The 25,065-nt window shown below is 41.6% G+C and overlaps 2 protein-coding genes across 2 annotated transcripts; one reads left to right on the forward strand and one right to left on the reverse strand.

The window, feature by feature from the left end:
* Positions 1-18,270: 18,270 nt before the first annotated feature.
* Positions 18,271-20,084, forward strand: LOC132932600 (uncharacterized). Its single transcript, XM_060998977.1, has 7 exons — positions 18,271-18,337; positions 18,451-18,531; positions 18,620-18,664; positions 18,737-18,832; positions 18,934-18,972; positions 19,906-19,944; positions 20,017-20,084. The coding sequence occupies exons 1-7, from the start codon at positions 18,271-18,273 to the stop codon at positions 20,082-20,084; spliced, it is 435 nt and encodes a 144-aa protein (XP_060854960.1).
* Positions 20,085-22,208: 2,124 nt separating this feature from the next.
* On the reverse strand, positions 22,209-23,243 carry LOC132932601 (ATP-dependent DNA helicase PIF1-like). The gene has a single exon (XM_060998978.1). The coding sequence runs from the start codon at positions 23,241-23,243 to the stop codon at positions 22,209-22,211; it is 1,035 nt and encodes a 344-aa protein (XP_060854961.1).
* Positions 23,244-25,065: the final 1,822 nt, after the last annotated feature.

Here is a 25,065-nt window from a genome sequence, read left to right on the forward strand (position 1 = left end):
TTGATTTGAAATAAGAATGTTTTCTATCTGCAAACAACCAACATGATTCACAATATACTTTGTCAAGTATAATAGAATAACAGAGCCAGCCTCGGGGTATTTTTTGGCCAGACAAATTTGTAGTAAAATAATATTCAACGGAAAATTTTCTGCTTTTGCTGTCTTTACTGTCTTCAAAATACGTGGTACTAAGCGGAAATTTGATATTTGGTTTGCAAGGACCGAACGAAATTATTTGTCTTTTTAAATTGGAATTTTTAATAATATCAGGAAACTTTCCACGATCAGTCGGAAATTCACAATTCAAATCCAAAGAAAAATCATCAAAAATACCTATAATGGTAAATTAAATTTAAAGACTAAAATATTATTGTTGCCTAATCACAAATTTTAAATTAATTGAGAAAAATCTATTTGACATCGTAATTTTCAACATTTAAAAAATAATATAAAATTAATTCTTGATATAAATCAGTAGATACTGAAATTGATCAGACTAAGGAGTACGATTAAATGTTCTTAGTATTAGCATTTGATCAACTTAAAATTTAATAAAAATAGTTCTTAATTTATAAATATAAATAGTGGTGGGCAAAATAGGTAGTACCTTTAGGCATTAAAAATATAAAACAGATTACAGTTAGTTTAATTAACAATTAGCAAGATACGAAATCAAATATTATGTTATAAATAAAACTAAAAACATACCTAAGTTATTAAAGTCCTCATTACTTTCAATAGAACTGTGTGATTGGATTTTGCTGTTTTCTAAAAGAATGAATAGAAATAGTTATATCAAATAACTTTAAAATTCTTAGTTACAAACAATTTTTTAATACATATTTTTGTGATAAATGAAATATTATACAAACAACTAAGTTAGGTAGGTATCTATACATAATAACTTAATTTTTTTTTTATTATTTGAGAACCTACCTAAATTACAAGTTTTGTAAGAGTAACACTTCAATTTTCAATAATTAAATAAATAAAAACTTTGAAAATAAATTCTAAACTTACCAAAATTTGATTCCATATTAGATGCCTCAACAGTATTTTCTTTCAATGAGTTTATAATTTTAAAAGTTGAAGATAATTCACTACCTAAAAATGATCAACAATTAAATAAGCTATTGATAAAAATTTAATTTAATTTTCAAACCCACAAAATTAAGTAAATTTTAAGTTGGTAAGTTAAGTAAGTGTAAATCTACATGTGTAACTTATTATGTTAAAGGTATATTAAAAAATAAATTATTTTAATTTTAATTTTTTAATATACTCATTAAAACAGCTTTATTATTATTATTAAAACACAGCTTTTAAAAGTTAAATATTGAGTAAAATTGCACTATAGATACTACAATAATTAATTTATAATTGGTATATTATGATAAAATTTACTCAATTTGGAATTTTCTACATTAATTAAATCACATTTCCTTCTTTAATAATTTCAGAAAAAAAAACTTACCACTATTCATTTCAATGTTATTTTCATTAACATTATCTTTTTGCATATGTAAATTATTTTCCAAAACATTTTCACTCAACAAATCTAAAATCGCTGTTTCTGAACTCTGGTCTGTCAATGCTTCATTTTCTAAAATAATAAATCATTACGGTAATTCGTAACAAGAAAAAATGGCCAAGGGCACATGGCAAGTAATAATTACCAGAAATATTTGTTTTTCGTAGAAATTTTTTCATAGAACCTCTAATGAGATTCAGATTTTCAATCTTTAGTTCTTTTGCTTTACGTTTTTTACAGCCACTATCGTAAGTTCTTTTTGAAGACATAACAAAATATACAAATAATAAGCTTTACGGAAAAAGAAATAAAAACTTCAAATAAAATAAAACAAAAATCTTCAAGACTGAAGACAGCAAACTGCAAGAGTGCAATATATAAAGGAGAGATCAGTTTGTCACGATTTTGATACGAACAATTTCTCATGAGTCATGTGATAACTGATATTAATCAAAAATATTAGTCAATAGTCATAACTCATAAGCTATAATAATATGTGCATCGTGCATGTATCAATTTTGCAGTCGAACCAGGCGGCAGGCGCATCTATAAATAAAACAACGTACGGGAAAATTCCACTAATGATAAGGCACAACCAACTGAGCAATTATATATATATAGTGTCAGTGTGCATAGTAATCTATTAATAGTGTGACCATAATTATTTTATCCTAAAGGGGGACACTTAAAAAAAGAGGTACATAAAATGTAAATATATAATAATAGCAAATACATAATAAACATTACATTTAATTTAATTTAAAATTATTTTAATTTACAAACATAATTACAGTTTTAATACTTATCCTTAGATACATTTTTTTTTAGTATGAAATTATTTTTTTTTAACAAATCATAAAATTCCAAACAAGTGTAATCAAAGTTTAACTTGGTTATTAATAATGCTTTTAATGTAGACACGTTCAACTGGGTTTTTTCCTTGGTCCAAATTTTTGTTATGTGACTGAAAACACGTTCAGTTGATGCATTAGAACCCGGCAGACATAACACATATTCTACTATTATTATCATTTTATCACATTGTATGTCTTTTTCTTTAAAATATTTGAAAATACAAACCCAGCGTTGATCTGTGGGTTTTTTTTCTAAGTTCCATTCATCAATTTTTTCTTGTGTAACATACTGTAATGTAAGCATAAATTGATCAAATAATGCAGTATCATTATTGGGATTGAAAAATCCTTTATTTGAAATGAACTCAGCAACCTTTTCTATTTCAGACCAATTTGGAACTTTTTTAAGGGTAATACATTCCATTATTTCTAGTTCTTCAAAATGATAAGTCCAAGATGTTAAATATTGCTCGGAAGTACTATAAAAATTTTCAATTACAGTTAGAATGTCAGATTCTTGTACTAATCCGTCATGTTCTAGTTGCCTAATAAGTGTTCTTACAGACAATGGAATGAATTTATTTTGTTTTTTATGCATCAAGTTGTTTTTAAGTTGTTTTATCTCATTAAATACTTCAACTGCAAGTATGTTTTGGCCTTCTATGTTCAAAACATGTTGATGGAATGTGGCAGCTTGACTGTGAATAAAGTTTAACCATAGTTCTGCACACGGATTGCTAAAAAATGTTTTTAATATTAGAGGTACTTTATCTTGACTCAAAAAGTAAGATTTTAAAGCAGGAAATAGTTTTAAAATTCTTTCTACTGAAGGCATAAGCGAAAGCCACCTTGTTTTACTATAGCCAAGAATAGCTTTATACTCAATTTCTACAAACATACAAAAATCTTTCAATTCTTCCACTCTAACAGTGTAAATGTAAAAAAAAGAATAGATTTTTACTATTATACATTCTATATCAATAGGAAGACAGTCAGCAGCGGTTTGTATAGCATTGTGGATAATATGGGCAGCACAACCAACTCCAATCAATTGTTTTCCCAGCTTTCCTTGTAATTTATGGAACACATTATTAGTGCCACGTCTTGAAACACCACCAAAATTACAGTTGGTGTTGTCCCCACAAAATGCAGCTACTTTATTTCTAATATTATTATCATCTATTGTTTTTACAATATAATTTATAATAATATCAGAAGTTTCACCAGGCTGAGACTCGACATTTAATATTTTTATCTGAATTCCATATAGGGGGTCAAACAATCTAACAAGCAAAGGAAACAACTTAATATTTCCATGGTTTGAAGCATCAGTTAAAATACTTATGCAATTTGCGTTTTTAAGCTGATTAGTTAGAATATCAATTGCATATGGAGCAAAAACATTGGTTACTATTTTTTCACACTTTGTTCTGGCACAATGAAATTTAATTTCAAAACAAGCCTGTGTGAGTTTAGAAAAGCAGTCATGCGAACGAAAGCTCTGATTTTCAGAAACTGTATGGTATGCCCAAGCACCTTCTGCAGCTGCTATTTCCAAATCTCTTGAACTTGGTGCGCTACTTTTATAATATGTCGTTAATGGCTTACTTGATGAAACGGCTAAATCTGTTGATTTATGTTTAATTGATTGAATATGTCGTTCAATATCATATCCACCTCCGTGTGAAATATTGAAAGTCCGTTTACATTTTCCACATAGTAGTTCGGAATCAGATCCATTGATTTCTTTTAGGAAACTGTATTTATTTCGAAGTTCAGGCGTGAATCGACACAAACGTTTAGGTTTGCCCATTTTGGTTAAATATGATTTATGAATTTACACATTTATGTTATCCATGATAACACCCTGCTCATATCATTGATTATAGAATGACATTTAATATAATATTATTCTGTGCCGCAAAGCAGTGCCGCCAAATTTATAGTAAATAATAATTCTAATCAGTGACACAAGAATATAATATTATTATCAATTCATGATTGCAAGTCTGATACAAGATACAACGTCCTGTAGAGTGTTAGTGTAGAATCATGATAAAATATTTTATTATGTACACTGTCTGTATTTTTTTTATACTATACAGTCTATACATCAATTTTCATAAATGCGGGACAAAAGTGGGATATTTAGATATGCGGGACGCACCTCTGAAAAACGGGACAATCCCCCCTAATGGGGGACGTCTGGTCACACTATCTATTAATTTTATTATATTATTATAACGTACAAATATACAATATCCAGTGACCCCCAGTATACTCGGTTATCGGTATTCCCAATGATAATTGATACACTAATATTATTATTACATAATATTATAATATTTTATTCTTGTAGTTTTATTACCTACTCTATGGATTGATTGTTGATTTAATTTCCACACATAAATATAATTATCAAACAAACATTTTGTGTTTTTGCCGTTTTTGAGGGCCCCACTTAAGTGGAAAGGAGACCTATTTGGGGGTGCTACGCACCCCCAGTCCCCCCGCTAGTTGCGGCACTGCCTGTATATAGTAATACCTACTCGACGGCGGCGATATCGGCACTCGACTCTCGGCGCCGTCCCGCGGCCCCGGGAATCGTACCGGTGAAAGTACGGCCGCGCGCGGCCTACAAATTTAGCAGGGAACGCGAATAAGGGGCAAACGGGAAAGGCTGACGCCTCGAAAAGGGCTAAAACTCGAATTCTTGAAAACAAAGGCAAAAAACGCGCGCGACGGCGGCGGACGGTTTGCACGTAATCGCCACCGCGGCGGGCCCGCCGGGAAAAAAGTACGGCCGCGCGCGGTATGTAAATTTAGCGGGGAACGCGAATAAGGTCCGAACGGGGCCGCCCGGGAAGTCCCGGGGGGTAAAACTCGAAAATCTGCAAAAATGTTGAAAAAAATCGCGAAAAGTGATAAGAAGGAGTGATAACGCCGGGAACCCGTTTTCCCACCAAAATTCACTAAGTCAGTTCGGAAATTCGCCACAGGCTGCGCCCACGGGTTTCTGTTTTATACTATAAGACTAGCTCTCCGAGCGTCGCTGGGGGAGACCCCCAGACCCCCCGTGGTTGGTGAGGAGTGTTGTCGATGTCGGATGCCGCAGTGGTCTTGTGGTCTGGTCGTCAACCGATGTCGTTTATGAGTGTTATGATAAGAACGGTGGATATTGATAAGAAAAGTGGATAAGTGATAAGGATTTTGGATTGCTGATAAGGATGTTGGATTAATGAAAAGAATGGTGGATTTGTGAGAAGGATAGTGGATTAGTTAACCGGAGAGCTGTAAGTTTTTTACTGCCTTCAAAAACGCCAAATCAAGTAATAGAATTCAAATATTCCGGATAATCATATAGCCACCTCGATTTATTTGGGGTCTAGCGGGTCAGTCACCTACCTCGACGTTGGACTTATATGTCTCGGCAACAGGTATGCAACGTTCAAATCGTGAAACGTGAAAAAAATTGTAAAACATTTCGGGGGTCCATGAAAATCATATAGCCGCCGTCTTTTTATGGGTGTCTAGCAGGTCAGTCACCTCGAATGACGTTCGCCGTAGTAATAAGGGTAGGCTATCCTACTTCGTCGGATAGCGGACAATGTGCGACGGCCGGGTCACGTCGTCAGGTATGTAATCCGACTGCGTCGAATCGCGGACAGCGTTCATTACTGTCACCGAAAACGCAAAATTAAGTAATAATTTACATGAAAAAAATTCAAAATATTTCGGGCGTCCGTGCAAATCATTTAGTCGCCGTATTTTTTTGGGTGTCTAGCAGGTCAGTCACTTCGAATGACGTTCGCCGTAGTAATAAGTAATTGTTGTCGTTATAAGTTATTACTATTGTCGGTATTTTGGCGGTATTTTGTCGAAGGCGGGAATTTTTGAAAATCATTTTTGCGTGTGTATCAATCAATGTCGATATAGTGTCAATTAATCAATTTGTTACCTGCATGGGTTACCTGCGTTGACAATTAACTGCACCGACGTCCCACAAACCGTTCTTAAACATCCGACTGCCGTCCGACGGACAACACGTGAGTATATTTTGTATTATTAATTTAATTTGTTTTTTTTTAAAACGTTCACCGGAGATCGCAGGTATTTATCAATCAGTATAATGTAACACATGCTTTCCGTCAGAAAATTAAAATATTTAATGTTTAAACTTAGATTTTTTGTAAGCACCTGTCCACGCTTTCCGGCAAAGTTGTTAAATATCTACACTGTGTCTACGTTGCACAGGTCGGGGAGACCAATATATAAAAAACAAATATATTGCGCTGACATACTGTAAATGTTGCATCTTTTTTCTTTTTAGAATGAATTATATAAAGATTTAATTTAATGCGGCGGTGCAAACCTTAAATATGAGCACCGCCCCTGCACCGCCGGCCGAGACACCACCCCATCGCAATCCACCGCCGCGAAAGGCACCCCCCAAACGACGTAAGTACATAGGTGATAGGAACATTTAAAAGTTTACTATTAATTAACGCCTACATCGTGTTTCAGGATGTTATAGATGAGTAGTATAGTTGTACCATTCCTGGCGCAGTGTGCCTTATATAACAATAAAAGATCAGAAAGAAAGCAATGTGCAAAAAGATCAGAAAATTGAAATGCAATAATAATTAAAATATTTTTCGCAAAACTTATGAAATTAATTAATTAAATTCCAAATGAAATATTTCTTAAAATATTTTTTAAGAAAATCTAAATGCAATAATAATTAAAATATTTTTTAATAGAATTGTTCTATTTAAAATAAAAATTTTGAAAAAAAAGGTAAAATTTTCGTTCAATACGAATAATATGATAAGGCGAAAGTGATAGCGAAAGGAAAATGACAAAAAAAAAAATGTGAAAAAAAAACACGGCCCCCGCAAATTAATTTCAATCCCGGCGGACGGCATCGAAACCACGACCACCGGGTCATCCGCACCGACGCCTAACCTACCTACCTACCTACCTACCTACTGAGTTGACAACTGGTGTCGAATCTATGACTCTTAAGCCGTTTCAACGTCCCGGCGAATTACGAACGCGGATTCGACGCCCGCAGAGGGCTTTTGAGCCGGCGATCCCACGGCTTCGGGCAGCGGACGACCGGCTCCGCCACCCTCGGACGTCGAAAACGCGATATTCGCGAAAAAAATATAACCCTCCGACGCACGTATTTATACCTGTATATAGTAATACCTACTCGACGGCGGCGATATCAGCACTCGACTCTCGGCGCCATCCCGCGGCCCCGGGAATCGTACCGGTGAAAGTACAGCCGGGGAACGCGAATAAGGGGCAAACGGGGAGGTCCGACGTCTTCGAAAGGGGTAAACTCGAATTTTGAAAAAAAAGGTAAAATTTTCGTTCAATACGAATAATATGGATAAAGCGAAAATGATAGCGAAAGGAAAATGACAAAAAAAAAAAATCCGAATTTACACGGCCGCCGCAATTTAACGACATTCCCGGCGGCCGGCATCGAAACCACGACCCCCGTGTCATCCGCACCGACGCCTTACCGACCTACCTACCTACCGAGTTGAAAACTGGTGTCGAATCTATGACTCTTAAGCCGTTTCGCCGTCCCGGCGAATCGCGAACGCGGTCCCGGCGTCCGCGGAGGGCTTTTGAGCCGGCAATCCCACCGCTTCGGGCGGCGGACGACCGGCTCCACCACCCCCAGACGTCGAAAACGCTATATTCGCGAAAAAAAATCGAACCCTCCGACGCACGTATTAATGCCAGTATATAATAATACCTACTCGACGGCGGCGATATCGGCACTCTGCTCTCGGCGTCGTCCCGCGGCCCCGGGACTCGTCCCGGACGAAGTCCGGCCGCCCGCGGCCTAGAAATTTAGCGGGGAACGCGAATATCGCGTCGGCGGGGAGGTGAGACTTTCGAGAGAGCGGTGAGATGCGACTTTAGTCGAAAGAGTCGGAAAAATCGGTAAGACGGCGACGACGCCGCGCTTTCCGCTATCGTTCTCTACGCCGCGGCGCTCTAAAATATTCGAGTACGGCCGCGCGCGACCTATAAACGTAACGGGGAACGCGAATAAGTCGCGAACGGTAGGTGAGACGTTTCCGAAACGGTTAAAACTCGACTTTTCGAAAAAATTATCGAAAAACGCGGGCGACGGCGGCACTCCTATCGCACGTCGTCTCGGCAGCGGCGGGACGGGACGGAGGAAGTACTGCCGCGCGCGGCCTCAAAATTTAACGGAGAACGCGAATAAGGTACGAGTGGGGCCGCCCGGAGACCCCCGGGGGGGTAAAACTCGAAAACGTGAAGAAATTTTGAAAATCTAGAAAAAAATCGCGAAAAGTGATAAGGCGGAAGTGATAACGAGGCGACGGCTCCGCCGCCGCTTCCCGACCGTCCCATTGGCGGGTTCTCTGTTTTCCCTCCATTATCCTCTATGCTGGTACGGGAAAACGCCATAGGGGGCGCCCTCGGGTTTCTGTTTTATACTATAAGACTAGCTCTCCGAGCGTCGCTGGGGGAGACCCCCAGACACCCCGTGGTTGGTGAGGAGTGTTGTCGATGTCGGATGCCGCAGTGGTCTTGTGGTCTGGTCGTCAACCGAAGCCGACGCGGTGTATGGGTGATACAGAGGTCTAGTGATAGGGATCTGTGAAAAAATTAAGTGATAAGGATTTTAGATTTTGATAAGAAAAGTGGATTTATGATAAGGATGGTGGATTAGTGATAAGGATTTTGGATTTCTGATAAGGATTCTGGGTTAATGATAAGAATAGTGGATTGTGAATGGTGGACAATGTGCGACAACTGGGTAACTTCGTTAGGTATGCAATCCGACTGCGTCGAATCGCGGACAGCGTTCATTACTGTCACCGAGAACGGAAAAATTATTTACTTGAAAAAAAATTCAAAACATTTCGGGCTTCTATGCAAATCATATAGCAATCGTCTTTTAAGGGTGTCTAGCAGGTCAGTCACCTCAGTGGTCCGAGTAGGCAATCCGACTTCGTCGGATAGCAGACAATATGCGTCGGCCGGTCGTCAGGTATGCAATCCGACTGCGTCGAATCGCGGACAGCGTTCATTACTGTCGCCGAAAACGCGAAATTAGGTAATAAGTTTCGTGAAAAAAATTGTAAAACATTTCGGGCGTCCATGCAAGTCATATAGCCGTCGTATATCTTTGAGTGTCTAGGTGGTCAGTCACCTCAAATGACGTTCACCGTAATAATAAGGGTAGGGTGTCTAGCAGGTCAGTCACCTCAGGGGTCCGAGTAGGCAATCCGAATACGACGGATAGCAGACAATATGCGACGGCCGGGTAACGTCGTCAGGTATGCAATCCGACTGCGTCGAATCGCGGACAGCGTCCATTACTGTCGCCGAAAACGCGAAATTAGGTAATAAGTTTCGTGAAAAAAATTCAAAACATTTCGGGCTTCTATGCAAATCATATAGCAATCGTCTTTTAAGGGTGTCTAGCAGGTCAGTCACCTCAGTGGTCCGAGTAGGCAATCCGACTTCGTCGGATAGCGGACAATGTGCGACGGCTGGGTCACGTCGTCAGATATGCAATCCGACTGCGTCGGATAGCGGACAGCGTTCTTTACCGTGAAAAAAATTTTAAACCATTTCGGGGGTCCATGAAAATCATATAGTCTCAGTCTTTTTATGGGTGTCTAGCAGGTCAGTCACCTCGAATGACGTTCACTGTAGTAATAAGGGTAGGCATCCGACAATCTGCGACGGCTGGGGTACGTCGTCAGGTATGCAATCCGACTGCGTCGAATCGCGGACAACGTTCATTACTGCCACCGAAAACGGAAAAATTAATTACGTGAAAAAAAATTCAAAACATTTCGGGCTTCTATGCAAATTATATAGCAATCGTCTTTTAAGGGTGTCTAGCAGGTCAGTCACCTCAGTGGTCCGAGTAGGCAATCCGACTTCGTCGGATAGCAGACAATATGCGACGGCCGGGTCACGTCGTCAGGTATGCAATCCGACTGCGTCGAATCGCGGACAGCGTCCATTACTGTCGCCGAAAACGCGAAATTAGGTAATAAGTTTCGTGAAAAAAATTCAAAACATTTCGGGCTTCTATGCAAATCATATAGCAATCGTCTTTTAAGGGTGTCTAGCAGGTCAGTCACCTCAGTGGTCCGAGTAGGCAATCCGACTTCGTCGGATAGCGGACAATGTGCGACGGCTGGGTCACGTCGTCAGATATGCAATCCGACTGCGTCGGATAGCGGACAGCGTTCTTTACCGTGAAAAAAATTTTAAACCATTTCGGGGGTCCATGAAAATCATATAGTCTCAGTCTTTTTATGGGTGTCTAGCAGGTCAGTCACCTCGAATGACGTTCACTGTAGTAATAAGGGTAGGCATCCGACAATCTGCGACGGCTGGGGTACGTCGTCAGGTATGCAATCCGACTGCGTCGAATCGCGGACAACGTTCATTACTGCCACCGAAAACGGAAAAATTAATTACGTGAAAAAAAATTCAAAACATTTCGGGCTTCTATGCAAATTATATAGCAATCGTCTTTTAAGGGTGTCTAGCAGGTCAGTCACCTCAGTGGTCCGAGTAGGCAATCCGACTTCGTCGGATAGCAGACAATATGCGACGGCCGGGTCACGTCGTCAGGTATGCAATCCGACTGCGTCGAATCGCGGACAGCGTCCATTACTGTCGCCGAAAACGCGAAATTAGGTAATAAGTTTCGTGAAAAAAATTCAAAACATTTCGGGCTTCTATGCAAATCATATAGCAATCGTCTTTTAAGGGTGTCTAGCAGGTCAGTCACCTCAGTGGTCCGAGTAGGCAATCCGACTTCGTCGGATAGCGGACAATGTGCGACGGCTGGGTCACGTCGTCAGATATGCAATCCGACTGCGTCGGATAGCGGACAGCGTTCTTTACCGTGAAAAAAATTTTAAACCATTTCGGGGGTCCATGAAAATCATATAGTCTCAGTCTTTTTATGGGTGTCTAGCAGGTCAGTCACCTCGAATGACGTTCACTGTAGTAATAAGGGTAGGCATCCGACAATCTGCGACGGCTGGGGTACGTCGTCAGGTATGCAATCCGACTGCGTCGAATCGCGGACAACGTTCATTACTGCCACCGAAAACGGAAAAATTAATTACGTGAAAAAAAATTCAAAACATTTCGGGCTTCTATGCAAATTATATAGCAATCGTCTTTTAAGGGTGTCTAGCAGGTCAGTCACCTCAGTGGTCCGAGTAGGCAATCCGACTTCGTCGGATAGCGGACAATGTGCGACGGCTGGGTAACTTCGTCAGGTATGCAATCCGACTGCGTCGAATCGCGGACAACGTTCATAACTGTTCATAACTCCCCGGGTCATCCGCACCGACGCCTTACCTACCTACCTACCTACAGAGTTGGAAACTGGCGTCGAATCTATGACTCTTAAGCCGTTTCGCCGTCCCGGCGAATCGCGAACGCGGTCCCGGCGTCCGCGGAGGGCTTTTGAGCCGGCGATCCCACCGCATCGGGCAGCGGACGACCGGCTCCGCCACCCTCGGACGTCAAAAACGCGAAAAAATCGGACCCTCTGACGCACGTATTTATGCCTGTATATAGTAATACCTACTCGACGGCGGCGATATCGGCACTCGACTCTCGGCGTCGTCCCGGACGAAGTCCGGCCGCCCGCGGCCTAGAAATTCAGCGGGGAACGCAAATATCACGTCGGCGGGGAGGTGAGACTTTCGAGAGAGCGGTGAGACGCGACTTTAGTCGAAAAAGTCGGAAAACTCGGTAAGACGGCGACGACGCCGCGCTTTTCGCTATCGTTCTCTACGCCGCGGCGCTCTAAGATATTCAAGTACGGCCGCGCGCGGCCTATAAATGTAACGGGTAACGCGAATAAGTCGCGAACGGGAGGTGAGACGTTTCCAAAACAGTTAAAACTCGACTTTTCGAAAAAATTATCGAAAAACGCAGGCGACGGCGGCACTCCTATCGCACGTCGTCTCGGCCGCGGCGGGACGGGCCGAGACAAAGTACGGCCGCGCGCGGCCTCACAATTTAACGGGGAACGCGAATAAAGTCCGAACGGGGCCGTCCGAGGTGCGCGAAGGCGTTTAAAACACTAATTTTGAAGAAATTTTGAAAAAATTCATCAAATGTGATAAGGCGGAAGTGATAGCGAAAGGAAAATAACGAAAAAAAAAAACGTGAAAAAAAAATTCCGGATTAACACGGCCGCCGCAAATTATCTCCAATCCCGGCGGCCGGCATCGAAACCACGACCCCCGGATCATCCGCACATACGCCTAAACCTACCTACCTACCTACTGAGTTGAAAACTGGTGTCGAATCTATGACTCTTAAGCCGTTTCGCCGTCCCGGCGAATCGCGAACGCTTTCCCGGCGTCCGCAGAGGGCTTTTGAGCCGGCGATCCCACGGCTTCGGGCAGCGGACGACCGGCTCCGCTACCCCCGGACGTAAAAAACGCGATATTCGCGAAAAAAATCAAACCTTCCGACGCACGTATTTATGCCTGTATATAGTAATACCCACTCGACGGCGCCGCTCTCCGCACTCGGCTCTCGGCGTCATCCCGCGGCCTCGGGACCCGTCCCGGAGGAAGTACGGCCGCAGGCGGCCTATCAATTTGGCTGGGAACGCGAATATCGCGTCGACGGGGAGGTGAGACTTTTGAGAGAGCGGCGAGACGCGACTTTAGTCGAAAAAGTCGGAAAAATCGGTAAGACGCCGCGGCGCTCTAAAATATTCAAGTACGGCCGCGCGCGGCCTATAAATGTAACGGGGAACGCGAATAAGTCGCGAACGGGAGGTGAGACGTTTCCAAAACGGTTAAAACTCGACTATTCGAAAAAATTATCGAAAAACGCGGGCGACGGCGGCACTCCTATCGCACGTCGTCTCGGCCTCGGCGGGACGGGACGGGACAAAGTACGTGCCGCGCGCGGCCTCACAATTTAACGGGGAACGCGAATAAGGTCCGAACGGGGCCGTCCGAGGTGCGCGAAGGCGTTAAAACACGAATTTTGAAGAAATTTTGAAAATTCGTCAAAAGTGATAAGGCGAAAGTGATGGCGAAAGGAAAATGACAAAAAAAAAAAACGCGAAAAAAAAAATTCCGAATTATTACAGCCGCCGCAAATTAACGACATTCCCGGCGGCCGGCATCGAAACCACGACCCCCGGGTCATCCGCACAGACGCCTTACCTACCTACCTACCTACTGAGTTGAAAACTGGTGTCGAATCTATGACTCTTAAGCGGTTTCGCCGTCCCGGCGAATCACGAACGCTTTCCCGGCGTTTGCAGAGGGCTTTTGAGCCGGCGATCCCACGGCTTCGGGCAGCGGACGACCGGCTCCGCCACTCCCGGACGTCAAAAACGCGATATTCGTGAAAAAAATCGAACCTTCCGACGCACGTATTTATGCTTGTATATAGTAATACCCACTCGACGGCGGCGTCCTCCGCACTCGGCTCTCGGCGTCGTCCCGCGGACCCGGGACTTGTACCGGACGAAGTACGGCCACGCGCGGCCTATAAATTTAGCAGGGAACGTGAATAAGTCTTCGACGGGGAGGTCCGACGTCTTCAAAAGGGGTGAAACTCGAATTTAAAAAAAAAAAACGTCAAATTTTCGTCAAATCCGTATATCACGATAAGGCGAAAGTGATGGCGAAAGGAAAATGACAAAAAAAAAAAACGCGAAAAAAAAAAAATTCCGAAATATCACGGCCGCCGCAAATTAACGAAATTCCCGGCGGCCGGCATCGAAACCACGACCCCCGGGTCAACCGCGCCGACGCCTTACCTACCTACCTACCTACCGAGTTGAAAAGTTGTGTCGAATCTATGACTCTTAAGCGGTTTCGCCGTCCCGGCGAATCGCGAACGCGGTCCCGGCGTCCGCGGAGGGCTTTTGAGCCGGCGATCCCACCGCTTCGGGCGGCGGACGACAGGCTCCGCCACCCCCGGACGTCGAAAACGCGATATTCGCGAAAAAAAATCGGACCCTCCGACGCACGTATTTATGCCTGTATATAGTAATACCTACTCGACGGCGGCGATATCGGCGCTCTGCTCTCGGCGTCGTCCCGCGGCCCCGGGACTCGTCTCGGACGAAGTACGGCCGCGCGCGGCCTATAAATTTAGCTGGGAACGCGAATATCGCGTCGACGGGGAGGTGAGACTTTTGAGAGAGCGGCGAGACGCGACTTTAGTCGAAAAAGTCGGAAAAATCGGTAAGACGGCGACGACGCCGCGCTTTCCGCTATCGTTCTCTACGCCGCGGCGCACTAAAATATTCGAGTACGGCCGCGCGTGACCTATAAACGTAACGGGGAACGCGAATAAGGGGCAAACGGGGAGGGCGGACGCCTCGAAGAGGGCTAAAACTCGAATTCTCGAAAAAAAAAGGCAAAAAACGCCCGCGACGGCGGCGCTCGGTTTTCACGTAACGGCCTACGCGGCGGGCCCGCCGGGAAAAAATTACGGCCGCGCGCGGTACGTAAATTTACCGGGGATCGCGAATAAGGTCCGAGCGGGGCCGCCCGGGGACCCCAGGGGGGGGGGGTAAAACTCGAAATGTGAAGAAATTTTGAAAATATCGAAAGAAATCGCGAAAAGTGATAAGAAGGAGTGATAACGCGGCGACGGCTCCGCCGCCGCCGGGAGACCGCCCGTCGAATTTTTTCATTGGTAGTCTCTTACGCTGGTTCGGAAATTCGCCACAGGCCGCGCCCTCGGGTTTCTGTTTTATACTATAAGACTAGCTCTCCGAGCGTCGCTGGGGGAGACCCCCAGACCCCCCGGTGTCGGTTATGAGTGTTGTCGATGTCGGATGCCGCAGTGGTCTTGTGCTCTGGTCGTCAACCGATGTCGGTTATGAGTGTTATGATAAGAACGGTGGATATTGATAAGAAAAGTGGATAAGTGATAAGGATTTTGGATTGCTGATAAGGATGTTGGATTAATGAAAAGAATGATGGATTTGTGAGAAGGATAGTGGATTAGTTAACCGGAGAGCTGTAAGTTTTTTACTGCCTTCAAAAACGCCAAATCAAGTAATAGAATTCAAATATTTCGGATAATCATAGAGCCACCTCGATTTATTTGGGGTCTAGCGGGTCAGTCACCTACCTCGACGTTGAACTTATATGTCTCGGCAACAGGTATGCAACGTTCAAAACGTGAAACGTGAAAAAAATTGTAAAACATTTCGGGGGTCCATGAAAATCATATAGCCGCCGTCTTTTTATGGGTGTCTAGCAGGTCAGTCATCTCGAATGATGTTCGCCGTAGTAATAAGGGTAGGCAATCCGACTTCGTCGGATAGCGGACAATGTGCGACGGCCGGGTCACGTCGTCAGGTATGCAATCCGACTGCGTCGAATCGCGGACAACGTTCATTACTGCCACCGAAAACGGAAAAAAAAATTCAAAACATTTCGGGATTCTGTGCAAATCATATAGCCATCGTCTTTTTAGGGTGTCTAGCAGGTCAGTCACCTTTGTGGTGCGGGTAGGCAATCCGACTTCGTCGGATAGCGGACAATGTGCGACGGCTGCGTAACTTCGTCAGGTATGCAATCCGACTGCGTCGAATCGCGGACAACGTTCATTACTGTCACCGAAAATGGAAAAAATAATTACGTGAAAAAAAATTCAAAACATTTTGGGATTCTATGCAAATCATATAGCCATCGTCTTTTTAGGGTGTCTAGCAGGTCAGTCACCTCAGTGGTGCGGGTAGGCAATCCGACTTCGTCGGATAGCAGACAATATGCGACGGCCATGTCACGTCGTCAGGTATGCAATCCGACTGCGTCGGATAGCGGACAGCGTTCTTTACTGTGAAAAAAATTTTAAAACATTTCGGGGGTCTATGAAAATCATATAGCCTCCGTCTTTTTATGGGTGTCTAGCAGATCAGTCACCTCAGTGGTGCGGGTAGGCAATCCGACTTCGTCGGATAGCGGACAATGTGCGACGGCTGGGAAACTTCGTCAGGTATGCAATCCGACTGCGTCGAATCGCGGACAACGTTCATTACTGTCGCCGAAAACACGAAATTAAGTAATAAATTTCGGGAAAAAAAATTCAAAACATTTCGGGCCTCTATGCAAATCATATAGCCAACATCATTTTTTGAGTGTCTAGGTGGTCAGTCACCTCGAATGACGTTCACCGTAATAATAAGGGTAGGGTGTCTAGCAGGTCAGTCACCTCAGGGGTCCGAGTAGGCAATCCGACTTCGTCGGATAGCAGACAATATGCGACGGCCAGGTCTCCGTAACTGTCTCCGTAACTGTCTCCGAAAACAGAAAATTAAGTAATAATGTACGTGAAAAAAAAATCAAAACATTTCGGGCTTCTATGCAAATCTTATAGTAACCGTCTTTTTAGGGTGTCTAGCAGGTCAGTCACCTCAGTGGTCCGGATAATTATATATATGCAGTATAATGTTATACTATGTATACTATGTATATATGTAAATAAACTTTAGGTATATAATAAGCAAACCCATATAATGTTACAAATTACAATAACCAATACGATCTACAAAAACATTAAACATTTCCATGCGTAATATATATTGGAAATATTATGTGAATTTCCAGCGGCCACGTTAATAATTTCTGTCGTCATAAGCTTAGTAGTAGAGTAGAGCAATATAGAAGCGAAACTCGATCAGCGGATCGGGGTTCTGTTTCCCATACGAACCTCCGAAAAACACGGAAACGTTTCCGCGCACCAACATGATGTTTGACCCAAGGTCTCCCGTATCGTGTAATCGGGGGATACGTAACGCGGGGTCGGCTTGTTAAAAGTCGCGCCTACAACTTACTGTAAGTCATTTGCTGATAGCGAGAGGATCGACGATAAACGGTCGGTGATAAGGCCTACCACTTTGGCGGTATTCTGTCAAAGGCGGGAATGTTTGAAAACCATGTTTGCGTGTGTATTAATGAATTTGAGTGATGATCCTGTGGCATTATTATGACTATATGAAAATTTTTTGCAAAAATGAAAAAAAGAATGATGGTCAAAAGTGTAAGGTGTAATGCTGTGTTCGAATGAATAATATAAAAATATAAAATATCGATATAATATGTCAATTCAATAAATCAGCCGTGCGATATCGTCACCCGCATGGGTTACCTGCCTTGACTCTTGTTATTGTCGCCGCTCTAAGACTGCGCCGACGACCCGACGTCCGACTATAACCGTTATTAAACATCCGACAGCCGTGAATAACAGAAAACACGTGAGTATACAATTTAGTATTAATTTAATTTGTTGCTTTTTAAAACGTTGACCGCAGATCGTAGGTATTAATCAATCAATATAATGTAACACATGCTTTCCGTTCAACGAATTTAATATTTTATCATACCATCGACTTAATAATACCGACAGATCACTTATTGTTTGTTTTACTATACACTTTCATTATTGCTTTTTATTTGTCAACTTCAGAATGAGTAACAAAGTCTAAAACATTAACGGCAATTGCCAAGCGTACATCAGGGCCTTGTTTTTTTAACACGTTCAACGCGGATCGTATATAATAATTTATTAATTTAAATAATAAAATAATAATATAAATTTGCGAAGAAAATCGAGCCTTAGTTTTGTCTGCAACACATGCTTTCTGTGAAACTAAATATTTTTTCTATTTTTTGTTTTTGTTTTTAACACGGTCACCGCCGATCGTATTTATCAATTAATTCGAACGCTGGCTTAGTTTTAGTGTGCACCATATTATGCATTTCGTTAGACAAATTGAATATTTTATAATGCCACAAACATAATAATGCAGACCAATCAATTGTTCTTTTCAACTGTCTTATTAAATTTAGAATGAGCGTCTTCAATATAAGCCACAGCTGCACAGTTTATGTGAACCACGGGCAAGACCGCGCTCAGCGTAAGTATAAATTTGTATAAGATCATTGGTTAATATATTATATATTATCTACCCGTTTCAGAATGTTATAACTGTTATGTATATTATGTATATAATTGTAATTTATATTGTAGCCAAGCCCAGAGGTGGCCCGTCGAAAGGGGGCGGTGGTGGTGGTGATGGCGATGGCGGTGGCGGTGGAGGTCGCGACCGAAGTAAGCATACATTTGTATAAGACTATTGGTTAATATATATATATTGTATACAATTAGAAACGATTAAAATTATATCTACCCGTTTCAGAATGCTATAACTGTGGTAAACAGGGACATTTGTCCCGGGATTGCGGTGAGTGTTTACTTTACATATTCCTTAATAACAGTCTTAATATTATGTATATAATTGTAATTTATATTGTAGCCAAGTCCAGAGGTGGTCCGTCCAAAAGGGGCGGTGGCGGTGGCGGTGGCGGTGTCAGGGGTCGTGATGGTGGTAGGCGGAGGGGTGGTGATGGTGGTAGGCGGCGGCCGTCGTCAAGCGTAAGGATATATTAGTATATTTAAAAAGACATTCAAGTTTTCGAAATCAAAAAATCTAATTAAACAAATTATTTTCAGGACGGTCTACTGAAAACGGCCTCGCCGCGGCCGAAGAAGGTAAGGATATATATTTAGTATAATTAAAAAAAGCGTTCAAGTTTTCGAAATTGATAAATCTAATTAAACAAATTTTTCAGGACCGTAGGCAGACGGAAAGTCGGAGGCCGCCGAACGTAATGATATATTAGTATATTTAAAATAATTATCAAGTTTTTGAAATTTATAAATCTAATTAAACAAATTATTTTCAGGAGGCCAGCAGTAGTCGACCAGCAGACGTAAGGATATATTAGTATATTAAAAAAAAGCTATTGAGTTTTTGAAATTTATAAATCTAATTAACAAATTATTTTCAGGAGGCCAGCAGTAGTCGACCAGCAGACGTAAGGATATATTAGTATATTAAAAAAAAGCTATTGAGTTTTTGAAATTTATAAATCTAATTAAACAAATTATTTTCAGGAGGCCAGCAGTAGTCGACCAGCAGACGTAAGGATATATTAGTATATTAAAAAAAAGCTATTGAGTTTTTGAAATTTATAAATCTAATTAAACAAATTATTTTCAGGAGGCCAGCAGTAGTCGACCAGCAGACGTAAGGATATATTAGTATATTAAAAAAAAGCTATTGAGTTTTTGAAATTTATAAATCTAATTAAACAAATTATTTTCAGGAGGCCAGCAGTAGTCGACCAGCAGACGTAAGGATATATTAGTATATTAAAAAAAAGCTATTGAGTTTTTGAAATTTATAAATCTAATTAAACAAATTATTTTCAGGAGGCCAGCAGTAGTCGACCAGCAGACGTAAGGATATATTAGTATATTAAAAAAAAGCTATTGAGTTTTTGAAATTTATAAATCTAATTAAACAAATTATTTTCAGGAGGCCAGCAGTAGTCGACCAGCAGACGTAAGGATATATTAGTATATTAAAAAAAAGCTATTGAGTTTTTGAAATTTATAAATCTAATTAAACAAATTTTTCAGGACCTCAATCAGACCGCCGAAACTGCGCAGCCGCCAAACGTAAGGATATATTAGTATATAATATATTTAAGAAAAATTCAAGTTTTGTCTAATCAAACACATTATTTTCAGGAGCTCTACGTCACAGCAAGGGAGACGCCACCGAGCCCACCGCCAAACGTCGTAAGGATATAATATAAATACTTTAGTTTTTGAAATTAATAATTCTAATCAAACATATCATTTTCAGGTACCGATAGCAGACACCCAATAAGTGAGTTTTTAACAGGAACATTTTTTCTCAACAAAAATTTTTCTATGTTTATTTGTTATGTTTTTTTCAGATGATCAATAAAATAATGACATTTATGACAAAAACATGACTATATCATTTAAAATTATATTTTATTTTCCTTTTCCTCTCCTACTGGATATTTTTAAATTACTATGTGTGTACTTTGGGTACAGTATGAAGGATTTTTTTAAATTTCTATTAGTTACCAAAAACATAATATAGTTCATACTATTACAACACAATAAATTATGTGTGGTGTGTGGATCAAATAAGAGTTATAAATAGTTATAATGGTTGTCAGGATGTCAGTGAAGTTAATGACATTAGGTAGGTATTGCATGGGATGTCTAAAGATTTGCATGTAACAAAATTAAAGATTTTAGAATCAATATACTACAATGAGTAAAACAAATACAACCTAAATTGTATACATATTTCCATTGTTAAAGTAATTTAATTTCATGTGTAATAATAATATAAAACTAATAAAAACTAATAAAAAAGTAAATAATATAATATGTGTTTCCGTCTCATCCGAGAGTTACTTTTCATAGCAATTGATCCAGTGGCAAAATAAATTATATCAATTCACGGTGACCTAGTATGTAGTAGCACACTACATAATATTAAAGTTTTTAGTGAATAAAATAGTATCATCAATGGTGTTTTATTATGTAAAACAAATTATGTAAAAAATAATCAACAGCAATTTGCAGTGTTGTAGCGTGTACAAAATGTTGCATTACACATTATCTTATATAATAAATTATAAACTAAATATTGTTATTAAGATATCCAATTGTGTGTATAGTATCAATGGTTTTTTAAATTGTTATTTTAGTTATATTAGTCAGGTTAGGTTCTACCCATGTACCAAATAGGACAAAACTGTTGTGCTTATTAATTTACTGTATTTAAAAAAAATTGTTATTGAACAAATGGTGTTTAACACAAAACAAATACTCTTTTACTGAGCAAAACAATTAATACAATGTCAATTATATAAATATTGAAATAATTACATTTATATATAGTAAGTAAATAGTAATAAAATCTAATTATATAGAATCTAATAGTAATGAAATCTCAATCATGAGTAAAACAATTAATAAAAATATGTCAATACGTTAATACAATTAAGTAATGTCTCAACCATTAATAATACAATATAAATCAATCAAGTAGTTCAGCGAAATACAGTGTACAAAATATTAAAAATATTGTGAGTACAGTGAAATTGACTGATTAATGTCAATAGCATATATATGATTACATAAAAACAAAGGAGAACCATTAATACAATATAAATTAATACTACTTAAGAAAGAAATACAACAATAAAATGGTGTAATAAATATTGGGAACATAGTGAAATTAACTTATTAATGTTATTTATACATCATATAATATAGGTACATTAGAATCTTAATGTGTGAAATAAAATACAACATTTAAATTAAATTGTCTGTACTATCTGTACTATATCATACTATTCAATAGGATGTGGTACAATACAAAATATAATACAGACATTACATACATTGTTTGACATTAGTTACGAATTCACATTATAGTGAATTCGCATCCAGAGAGAACCACGAGGAGGTTGTCAAACTTTCTCTCCGTTTAGCCCGAAGGCAAGGTCCACGAAGTACCTCCACACAGACCACGTAGAACAGCGGTGTAACGTATTATGTTTGAAAAATATGTCACACATGTTAGGTTTAAAGTCACCTAGACTATCATCATCATCTTTGAACATCGGGCGCATGTAGAACACAGACCACGTAGAACAGCGGTGTAACGTATTATGTTTGAAAAATATGTCACACATGTTAGGTTTAAAGTCACCTAGACTATCATCATCATCTTTGACCATCGGGCGCATGTAGAACACATACCACGTAGAACAGCGGTGTAACGTATTATGTTTGAAAAATATGTTACACGTGTTAGGTTTAAAGTCACCTAGACTATCAGCAGGCGTCACCTAATTATAATATACTTACCATTGTCACCACTCGTTGCATTACAGAACTTCCCTGTACACTATGTTCTTGGTGACGAATCGGCCGCTGTCATCGGCGTACATGCCGACTCTCACGGACTGTGCGTTTCTCACCCTCGAAAACGCTACGTACAGTTGCCCGTGTGTGAACACAGGCGACGTCAGTAACAAACCTACACAGTCGAACGTCTGACCCTGCGACTTGTTGATGGTCATGGCGAACGACAATCTCACCGGGAATTGAAGGCGCCGCAGTAAGATGGGCAGGTCGTCCTCGCCGCTGGACGTGAGCGGTATCTTGGGCACGACGATGTCGTCGTCCTGTGCTTCACCGCCCAAAATCCTAGCCTTGAAATTGTGACGCCGCAGTTCGGTGACCACCAACCTCGTACCGTTGCACAGTCGTCTCCTCGGATCGAGATTTCTGAGCAACATCACGATGCACCCCACCTTCAACGTCAGCCGGTACGGCGGCAGGCCGTCCGGTTCCAAGCTGTTGAGGAACTCCGTGGGAAAATTGGCCACTTCGTCGGGATCGTCCGCCATCATGGTGTCGACGGCGGTGTAGCTCATCTGAGCACCGTCGACGCGCTCCAGCACGTCCCTGTTGACACCTCTACAGTCTTCGTTGGTGGGACACACAACGATTCTCCGAGCGAATTCGTCGACGTTGGCCAACGACATTTGCTGCGGGTACACGAAATCGATCAAATCATCAACGTCGCATACCATTTGCCGCGGGATTTGCACGGTGTTCGGAACGCCGTCGACCGCGGGCAGTCGGCCGTTGCCGAGCTCAAGCAACCAAGTCGCAAAGTCCGCGTCGTGGTCCGCGCGCATGTTCTGGACCAGATTGAAGCGCTCCATGACGCGCCAAAGACCGTTTTCCTTGATCGACGACATGACGATCTCGGCTCTCGTCCCTCTCCGGACCACGGGCAATATCTGCCTGAAGTCGCCGGCGAACAGCATGGTTTTACCGCCGAACGGTAATTCCGATGCCATGACGTCCCTGAGCAGGCGGTCCACCACCGTCAGTTGCAGTCCCGGCGACATTGGGGCTTCGTCCCAGACGATGAGCGCCGCGTTGCGTATCTTCTGCGCTCGCTCGGACTGCATGGTGACGCTGGACGTCGAGTCTTCGGTCAGCGTGCCGAAAGGCAGTCCGAACGTCGAGTGTACGGTCATGCCGCCGTCCATGAGCGACGCGGCGATACCGGTGAACGCCACGCACAACACCTCCCGCTGCGGAGGTCGGTGCCGAAGCGCCCATATCAGGCATCCGTACAGCGTCGTTTTTCCGGTACCCCCCGGGTCCGTCGACGAAGAAAGTTTTCGCCACCTCGCGTTGGTCGTCGACGGCCGCCATCACGCGGTCGTACACCGTTCGCTGTTCGGCGTTCAAGGCGTCTACTTGTGGGGCCCACCGTGCCGGTTAGTTATATAAGTATACAATTTAATCTATAATTTACAGAGTTGGTATTAGTATATTAGTAGTATATTAGGTGATCAAGGTGATAACAGTGTACACATAAAATATTCAAAATTTAAATTATTATTATTATTATTATTATATTATATTATATTTTAATTTATTTTAATTTAATTTAATTTTAAAATTTGTATCAGGTGGAATACATTATAACTGTATAATATTATTTAAGAATGGCAAAGCTGTAGGAATGTTAATTTATGCCAACGAAAATAACAATCCATAAAAGCGTGTTTCTCATTGCCGAGGTGTTGAAGTTTACAATTTGAGACAGTATATTATGTGATCACGGTTAAACTTAGATCAGGTTATAAACCAAAATTTATATCTATTAGGTATGTTAGTTAATTGGTGTACTTAATGTCATTGATGTTTAGTTCTGTATGCAATGTAATGTGTATAAACAACTTGAATGGAAAAGCATAAAATAACAAATTTAATGTAATAATAATAATACCTAAAGAACACACATTAAATGTTAAGTATATAATATAGCTAGTATACAATAGTAAAAAAACTAAAAGTTATCGGTAAACGATTACAACTACCCTAAAAACCTAAAAAATAGTGAGTAAAATAATTCATACACACTGGACACACTGCTAAAAATGACACATGCATAAAATATTGTTATATGCTAATAATGATAGAATGGTAAGTTCATGAGCGACGCGGCGATACCGGTGAACGCCACGCACAACACCTCCCGCTGCGGAGGTCGGTGCCGAAGCGCCCATATCAGGCATCCGTACAGCGTCGTTTTTCCGGTACCCCCGGGTCCGTCGACGAAGAAAGTTTTCGCCACCTCGCGTTGGTCGTCGACGGCCGCCATCACGCGGTCGTACACCGTTCGCTGTTCGGCGTTCAAGGCGTCTACTTGTGGGGCCCACCGTGCCGCCGCGTCTATTGCCCGTAACAGCGCGTCGTCCTGCAGCGGTTCCAGTAGACGGGGGTCGGCGAGGGGCAGACCGTAGTCGCCCGGCGATTTCCGGTGTACACGAAGTAGATCCTCGATGGCCGCCAGACACGCGGCCCTCGCGCGGTCGACGTCTTGGAGACGGCGGTTGAAGTCCTCCATCATGTTTGCTTCGTTCGCCTCGTACAACGCCAGCGGGTTTGAGGGCTCGCAGAACACCAGTATAGTGACGAACAGATACCGCAGCTGCCGCGGTGTGTCCAACGTCGCCGATTCCGTCAAGCAATCCCGCCACGCTCGGTCGTCTTCCAATAATCCGAGTGCAACGGCAGCCGCCGTGAATGTTTCGTGAACGACCCCGTCCACCGTCCTTATGTCTTGAAAGGACTTCGGGCCTCTTCGGTTCAGAAGTAGCAATCTCAGGTGGAAACGGTCCCGGTCCAGTGGGTTTACTATGTACATCCGAGCCA

Source organism: Metopolophium dirhodum, chromosome 1 (genome assembly GCF_019925205.1).
Source record: "Metopolophium dirhodum isolate CAU chromosome 1, ASM1992520v1, whole genome shotgun sequence".
Classification (NCBI taxonomy): Eukaryota; Metazoa; Arthropoda; class Insecta; order Hemiptera; family Aphididae; genus Metopolophium; species Metopolophium dirhodum.

Bases quoted from the DNA above. Each gene is read 5' to 3' on its own strand.
- LOC132932600 (XM_060998977.1), top strand. From the start codon at position 18,271: ATGAGCGTCTTCAATATAAGCCACAGCTGCACAGTTTATGTGAACCAC. The intron at 18,973-19,905 runs GTAAGGATATAT...CAAATTTTTCAG, and splicing joins CCTCGCCGCGGCCGAAGAAG to GACCTCAATCAGACCGCCGA. The intron at 19,945-20,016 runs GTAAGGATATAT...CATTATTTTCAG, and splicing joins AAACTGCGCAGCCGCCAAAC to GAGCTCTACGTCACAGCAAG.
- LOC132932601 (XM_060998978.1), bottom strand. From the start codon at position 23,243: ATGTCGCCGGGACTGCAACTGACGGTGGTGGACCGCCTGCTCAGGGAC.